Source organism: Octopus bimaculoides, chromosome 4, assembly GCF_001194135.2.
Source record: "Octopus bimaculoides isolate UCB-OBI-ISO-001 chromosome 4, ASM119413v2, whole genome shotgun sequence".
Taxonomy (NCBI): domain Eukaryota; kingdom Metazoa; phylum Mollusca; class Cephalopoda; order Octopoda; family Octopodidae; genus Octopus; species Octopus bimaculoides.
The window spans coordinates 119,460,470-119,469,323 of record NC_068984.1 but is presented as its reverse complement, the minus strand read 5'-3'; the positions used below and the strand labels follow the sequence as shown (position 1 = coordinate 119,469,323).

Below are 8,854 nucleotides of genomic sequence, written 5' to 3'. Positions count from 1 at the left end.
GGCACCTGTGCCCAGCGTCGCCTTTCTGGCACTTGTGCCCGCGGCATGTGTAAGGACTTTCGAGCGAGATCGTTGCCAGTGCCCCTGGACTGGCTCTTGTGTGGGTGGCACATAAAATACACCATTTTGAGCATGGCCGTTGCCAGTACCACCTGACTGGCCTTCGTGCGGGTGGCACGTAAAAGCACCCACTACACTCTCTGAGTAGTTGGCGTTAGGAAGGGCATCCAGCTGTAGAAACTCTGACAAATCAGATTGGAGCCTGGTGTTGCCATCCGGTTTCACCAGTCCTCAGTCAAATCGTCCAACCCATGCTAGCATGGAAAGCGGATGCTAAACGACAATGATGATGATGATGATCAAGGTGGGGCGAGCTGGCAGAATTGTTACCATGCTTGACAAAGTATTTGGTGGCATTTCTTCGCACTTTACATTCTGAGTTCAAATTCCACTGAGGTTGACTTTGCCTTTCATCCTTTCGAGGTTGATAAAATAAGTACCAGTTGATCACTGGGGTTGATGTAATCAACTTACAACCACAACCCCAAACTTGCTGGCCTTGTGCTAAAAAATTGAAATCAATATTATTGAAGCTGTTATGAGTTCTAATTTATTTCAAGTTTCTCATTGCCATATTCAAACAGGTTACAAATCTCTCACTAGATTGTTAGCTTTTTTTTGTGGGTTAAATAATCAAATAAGCTATGTTTATTTCCCGAAATCTAAAGAGACAGCAGAACATAAAAGCAGCTAAACAGATGAGCATTCCTTGGTGCAGTATTCAGCTAAAAGAAAAACACAATGAGAAAAGAAAGAGAGAGAGGGAGAGAGAGAACGACATTTTTGATTTAGCTGTGATGGCTGAAATAAACTAAAAATTCAATGTATAAAATTTGTCATGGCCTTTGAACAATTAGTAGCTACATATATCCAAGTCAATAGGGTGTTGAACTATTATTCAAGTGGTCAGCATTTTATAATCTAGAGCATTGTATTCATGGTCAAGATGCTTAACTTCCATTGGCCTAGTTCAACTAGCTGTAAGTAGTAATATAGGGTAGTATACAGTATTCTGCTCTGCATGATGGCAGCATTGTAAGATTGGTGAGTGTTCTATTAGGCTATGGTGACAAGTTCTGCTCTTCCTGTAGATAAGGCTTTGAGTGGATAGACTGTGTGACACTGACATGTCTTCAATATTTTATGAAGATGAGATTTTGGGGTCAGCCCTGTGAGTTGTAGAATTCACCATCATTATTGATGCATACATGGACTATCAATCTCCCTGTTATATTATTCAACAAATTTAGATCATAACAGATTATACATATGTATATATAAAATGCATACATACATATATATATATATATATATATATATATATATATATATATATATATATATATATATATATAAATATGTCATATCTATGTGGTTAAGAAGTTTGGTGGTGGTGGTGGTAGCAGCAGCAATACATACATACAAAGGCACATGGCTCAGTTTGATTTCTGGACCAGGCTGTGTGTTGTGTTCTTGAGCAAGACACTCTATTTTACTTAGCTCCAGTTCACTCATCTGTAGAAATGAGTTGCAATATCACTAGTGCCAAGTTGTATTGGCCCTTACCTTTCCCTTGGATAACATCAGTGGTGTGAAGAAGGGAACTTGTATGCATGGGCAACTGCTAGTCTTCCATAAACAAATTTGCCCAGATTTGTGCCTCTGAGAGTAACTTTCTAGGAGTAATCCCATGGTCATTCATGATCAAAGGGGGTCTTTACCCTTTTTACATACATACATATGTACATACATAAATACATATATCATGCATACATGCATGCACACATACATTCATGCATGCATATGTCTTTTCCATGTTAATCTTTTCTGGAACTGACTTTTCTGATTCTATAAATTCCATTGCTTCTCTCTATGTAAAATTCCAATTTCATCTGTCAAGTTCTACTCATACCTAAAATGTTATACTTATCATCATCATCATCGTTTAACGTCCGCTTTCCATGCTAGCATGGGTTGGACGATTTGACTGAGGACTGGTGAAACCGGATGGCAACACCAGGCTCCAATCTAATTTGGCAGAGTTTCTACAGCTGGATGCTCTTCCTAACGCCAACCACTCAGAGAGTGTAGTGGGTGCTTTTACGTGTCACCCGCACGAAAACGGCCACGCTCGAAATGGTGTCTTTTATGTGCCACCCGCACAAGAGCATGTCCAGGGGCACTGGCAATGATCTCGCTCGAAAACCCTACAAAGGCCAGTCAGGCGGTACTGGCAACGGTCACGCTCAAGATGGTACATCTTATGTGCCACCCGCACAAGAGCCAGTCCAGGGGCACTGGCAACGATCTCACTTGGCTTGCCTGGTCTTCTCACGCACAGCACATTTCCAAAGGTCTCGGTCAGTAGTCATCGCCTCGGTGAGGCCCAATGTTCGAAGGTCTTGCCTCACCACCTCAGCCCAGGTCTTCCTGGGCCTAACTCTTCCACGGGTTCCCTCAACTATTAGGGTGTGGCACTTTTTCACGCAGCTGTCCTCATTCATTCTCACCACATTTCCATTAATCCACCAATGACTATGTTTACATTTCTATTAATTATTTTATCTGGACATGCTATCAAAATCTTGTTTACATTAGTGTTGTTCTGATGAGTTATTACTCAGATAGGCAGAAGATATATTTATTTACCTCATCTTATGTGATGGATCCATTATCTTTCATTATCCCATGCTGGCACCATGTAAAAAGCACTTGCGCTGGTGCCACATAAAAGTGCCCATGCTGGCACCACATGGAAATTACCCATGCCAGTGTAATGTGGAAAGCATTCATGCCAGTGGTGTATGAGAATCACCCAGGCTGGCGCCACATGATAACCACCAGGGCCAGTGCTATGTGAAAAGCACCTGTACCGGTATCACATAAAAAAGTACTTGGGCTGGTGTTGCGTAAAAGACACCTAGTACACTCTGTAAAGTGGTTGGCATTAGGAAGGGCGTTTAGCCATAGAATCCATGTCAAAACAGATAACTGGAACCTGGTGCAGCCCTCCATCTTGCCAGCCCTGTCAAGCCCTCTCACCCATGCCAACATGAAAAACAGATGTTAAATGATGATGATCATATCCCTACTGGTTCTGGTTATTCAATTAAAATTAACCATATTTAGAAATGTAGTTTTCATAAACTCACATCAACAGATAACCCTTACCTAACTATATTTATAACCTAACTGTATTTATAACTATATTTATTTATAATCTGACTACCATCATTCATGACTCCTATTCAACCATATCATAATATTACAGAAGCTTTTTGGGGGTTGTTTTTTTGTTTTTTTAGCTACTCTAACCAGCATTAAACATCAGTTACACTGGCTTGACTGATCCATCAAAATATCTTCAACATACCTTTCGCTACTGGCATATCTCATTGCAAGCATTCCAAGTTCTCTTCTTCACTGTGAGATCCCTGCCATTGATAAGACACAGAAACTATCAACAGCTAATAGATTATGCACAAACTATTGTTTGAAAGCCATGTCCAACTAAAAATGAAATTTTCATAATTTGAAAGGCTTCACTTATAAACAGTGAATGTCTAGACTTTATATATAACCATAACCTTTCCAAGTGAATGGATAATTATGGAATAAGTTCTCTTGTCTAAACTGCCTAAAATATCTTTTTGTTTTCTGTAATTAGTCCCTATCAAAATAATTTTTTTCTAGAAATCATCATAATCTTAGCTATTTTCTGATACTAAACCAACCAGAAAAATTCCTAGACCTTGTGAAAGTATGTTATATATCTCTATTATTGATGCCTTTTGAAATTCTGTCATACCTGCATCAACTACATCAAGCCTAACAGTTTTCAAGATTTATTCAGCTATGTTAATAAAATCTGCAGAGTATAAGATTTAAATAAAAGTCTATAATCAGTTTCAATGGAAAACAATGAATAAATGGTTAATTTTATCAGTTTAACCCTTTAGTTCTGATGATTGATTACTCAGATAAGCAGAAGATATATCTATTTAACTCATATTGTGTGAGGGGTCCATTATCCTTCATTATCCCATGCCAGTGTCACAGAAAAAGCACTCGTGCCAGCACCACATATGAGGAGCACCCATACTGGTGCCACATGGAAAGCATCCATGCTGACAGCATGTGAGGAGCACTTGTGGTGGTGCCATGTGAGAGACACCCGGTCTGGTGCCACATGAATAAGGCTATATCCAGCTCAGATATTCCAGCTGTCTTATGTTCAAACTGATTAGACTTAGCCTCTTACACCTACCCTACAATATCTTTCTATAACTAAACAAGCACACCATTGAAATCTCAAAGCTACAAGATAATACATGATTAATTCAAAACAATGTGAATAAATAAGCATTGCATTTGACTGAGTAATCTGAATACTAAAGAGTTGAAGATGTATAACTATTTAGAAGCATCTAACTCCAATATTCAAAATAGGCTTTAGTCTTAAGTAGAAACTGATAGAAAAAGTGTCAAATATTAGAACATCTTGACTGGATGTATATAATGATTATAAAATATGTTATTTGAAAAGAAAATTATTCTTAAAAATATTTTTCACAGAGACGTACAGCTTGAAAGACCAGTAGATTTTATTTTTATTATTATTTTTTCTGGGTTACATAGCATAAAAGTGATCAGTGACAACTGGTCTATTGCAAATGTATTCCCAACTGAAACATGTACTAGTTATCCAACTAAGTAAAATGTAGCAACTAGAACACAATACAGTTGTGCCCTAGTCTTGACTAATGTGTCAAGCAATCATGATACAATCTCATATGCCAACAGTTAATCCACTCAACCATTGTGCTTCCTGACCCAAGACATACCAGAGTGAAATATTTATCAGCCTTCAAGTTCTATTACTTCACAACACTCAAGAGCTATAATTTCAACCATATCCTCAACTTCTTGAGACTATAATGGGTGTTAATAGATTAAAAACAAAACCAAAAGAAGATTTATTTCCCACGAATATATCTTAACTTGTTTCTTCAACCATTACTACAACTTCTGCTCATTGAAAGCCATTATCTATAATCACTGACTTAAAGTAAGAATTTTTTTATGTGGTGTATTTCTATTCAGTTTTGCAGTTTTATTAGTTATGTTAGAGTAAAAAGAAACAAAAACAAAAAAAAACCCTTCTGATATCCTTATACCTGCTTTTCTATTTCTTCACCTTCTTCCTTAGCACTCATCTCTGGAATTTCCTTCCTGTTGATATTTTTCAGTCTCTTGAAACTTCGACACTTAACATTAACTACATTAAACTTCACTCCTGTATTTTAATCTTTCTACTGTAAAAAGAGGTTATTAAATGGTTAAGAGTACATACCTTTATTTTTTTAGGGATGAAAAAATACTTGGTTTAACTTCCACAAAATTTCTAAGATAAAGAATATTCATTTCTTTTAATTAACCCTTTTGATATTAATCTGTCTTGATACTGTCCCTACTGTCTATGATACAAAATTCATATTTCAAAGTGATTTAAATTCAATTAAAATTTCATGTTAAGTTCCAAACACCAGATTAATGATGATAATGTTATTGCACCATATTCTTTATTATTTTCCAAATTAATTATAACAAAGGTTTTTTTTTTTATTTCAATAAAAAGAAAGTAACAAAAGGGGGGAAAAAAAAAACTTTAACCCTCTTGATACCAAACTGTCTGAGACTTCTCTTGATTCTCAACTTCATTTTTTCAAGTGATCTAAATTTAATTTAGATCAAAATTTCAAGTTAGTCCTAAAAACTAACTGAAAAATAACAAAGTTATTTTGATAAATTCTTTATTATTTTCGAAATTAATTGAAAGATAGAACAGAAATATGTTTAAAAAAAGACTTAAAGTTATCTAAATTAAACCTTCCACCAAGAATTCTAGTTATTTTATGTTCCAAATACCAGCTTAATATGGACATAGTTATTTAACAAAATTCTTCATTATTTTCATAATTAATTGAAATAAAGACCCAACAGAAATATGGTAACAAAAGGTTTAAGCACAACAAGCAATTCTTGTAGATGAAAAGGTATAGTTGATCAAATTATCTCTAGTAACTCACTGAAGTTTACAAATTTTATTAAGTTTATATAATACAGAATGGGGGGAAAAAATGAGGTTTTCTATCAAAGAATGGCCATTACAAAATATGTGTGTTTACATGGCATATGAACTTTATCAAACTTTCAATTTTTTTACTCGTTTTTGCTTATGCAAACTACCACTAATTTCTTCAAGCTTTATATAATTTTATTTCCAACATATTCCTGTTTTCATCATCATCATTTAATGTCTGTTGTCCATGCTGGCATGAGTTGGATGGTTTGACCGGGGCTGGCAAGCTGGAAGGCTGCACCAGACTTCAGTCGGATTTGGCATAGTTTCTGGATGCCCTTTCTAACACCAACCACTCCAAGAGTGTAATGGGTGCTTTTACGAGCCACAAGCACGGGTACCATTTGCATGACACTGGTATCTGCCACAACTGTGATTTTGCTTGGCTTGATGGCTTTCAAGCACAACATAATGCCAAAGGTCTTGTCATTGCCTCTGTGAGGCCCAACACTCACTTGAAAGGAACTCAGCTACTTTGTCTCCATGAGGCCCAACACTCGAAAGGTGCTCTTTACATCCCACTGGCACAGCATCAGCCATGACTATGATTTCACTTGGCTTGACAGGTCTTTGCAAGCACAGCATATTGCTAAAGATCTCACTCACTAGTCATTGCCTCTGTGAGGCCTAAAGTTCGAAGATCATGCTCCACCATCTCATCCCATGTCTTCCTGGGTCTACCTATGCTACAGGTTTCCTCCACAGTTAGAGATCAGCACTTCTTTACACAGCTGTCCTCATCCATACACATCACATGACCATACCAGTGCACTCGTCTCTCTTGCACACCACATCTGATTCCTCTTATTCCTAACTTTTTTCTCCAGATGCTTACACTCTGTCGAACATGCACACTGATATTGCACATCCAGCAAAGCATACTGGCTTCATTTTTTTCAAGCCTACACTTTTCCTCAGCTGTCACAGCCCATATTTGACTGCTATGTAGCATAGCTGTTCGCACATAAGCATCATACAATCTACCTTTTACGGTAAGGAAGAGGCCCTTTGTTGCCAGCAGAAGTAGGAGCTCTCTGAACTTTGCCCAGCCTATTCTTATACTCATAGCTATGCTCTTGGAGCATCCACCTCCACTACTAATTTGGTCACCTAGATAACAGAAACTATCTACTACCTCTAGCTTACCTCACTGGCAGTTGATGGTGTCTATTATCTGTACATTTTCGGTGTTTATTGTACTTGTGCATCTTCCACATACAAAATCTATTTTTCCTGTTAACCTTCCTCTGATACTGCTGCCCCTTTTATGTGTCCAAAGCTTACACTAGGTGAATCTTATGGAGTTTCTACCTATGATTTTTCAAGCAACGCCATCTACATGAAAGGATTTGTGATTTGTCTGCCTTCCTACTTACTAAGACTTTGGTTTTTGCTAGGTTACTGCTCGTTTTATTAAATTTGAAGTGACAAAAGGTGAAATCACTGCTGGCAAGATTTGAATTCAAAACATAGTGTTTTAAAATATCACCGACCCTGTGTCAACCAGACTTTTTAGATGTTGTTATACATCACTAGTCACAATGCACTTTTTCACATTGTTGCAGCTTTTAAATAATGCAACCCCACTGGCCAGGCAGGCAGGCTAACATTCCCCCAAATGGAATACCAGTCCATCACAGCTGAGTAAACTGAAACAATGTGAAATGAAATGTTTTGCTCAAGAACACAACACACTACCCAGCTGAGGAATTGAAACCATGATCATGCAATCATGAGTGCAACACCCTTACCACTAGACCACATCTTTTTACATTAACCCTTTAGCATTCAGATTCCTCTGTCAAATGTAATGCTTATTTATTCACATTTATATATGAATTAGTCACTTGTGCCTTTGAGATTTCAATGGCGTAATCATTTATTTTTAGAATAATTTTGTTGGTTAAGTGTGAAAGGTCAGATCTGTCCAGTTTGAAGATAATTCCGGTAGATTATTTTGGCTGGATATAGCTGGTTTAAATGCTAAAGGGTTAAAATATGCCTGGTAAAATATTCATTAATTATTCATCAATTGTAATTTAACTATAGTTTTGAAAATATTTCTTGTCTGATTAATTTCTAATTTAACTTTTTTTTCTATTTTCTTAGGAACACCACTGTATAAATGTGGAATGGTTGACATTATAGACAAAGCCTGCACTGAAGCAGAAGTGTATAGAAATGCTGACATAGTAAGTTGATAACATTCTAAAGAATATGGATATCATTAATACTAAATATTAACACTAAAAATAAATCAGTTATTAGAAAGAACACCTCAGAAAGTGACTAAAATAGCATTGGTGAACAGTAATTTTATATGGTTATGTGAGATGCAAGTATGCCTGTGCAAAATAAAGTAAAACAAAACTATGTATAATTGTGCAGTGACACACAGTCATATATATATATATATATATATATATATATATATATACATACATATTTGTTTTGCAAGATTTTTGATGTGAAATCGTGTGTTGAAACAGATGTTGTTGTACTTGGGGATGGTCATATTGCCAGTTTAGCCAATAAAAACACACGCACTGTATATTTGGTGTTAATTTGCTTCAGCTTTATATTACATCAATTGTATTTCGGCCAGAGTTCTTTCGTCACACTTCTGTGACCTCATCAGTGGGCCTTTGCTTT

At 36.6% G+C, this 8,854-nt stretch overlaps 1 protein-coding gene across 2 annotated transcripts in view; it reads left to right on the top strand.

Annotated features, from left to right (window-relative positions):
- Positions 1–8,854, top strand: part of LOC106874859 (uncharacterized protein F13E9.13, mitochondrial) — a 121,196-nt gene that overhangs the window by 13,339 nt on the left and 99,003 nt on the right. Inside the window, exons 1-2 of one of the 2 annotated variants that reach the window (XM_052967399.1) lie at positions 5,108–5,128; positions 8,312–8,394. In XM_052967399.1, coding sequence (XP_052823359.1) covers positions 8,335–8,394 — 60 coding nt within the window. In that variant the 5' untranslated portion in view covers positions 5,108–5,128; positions 8,312–8,334. Of the gene's footprint in view, positions 1–5,107; positions 5,129–8,311; positions 8,395–8,854 lie in introns of those variants that run through there. The other variant, XM_014922756.2, reaches the window with a different exon arrangement.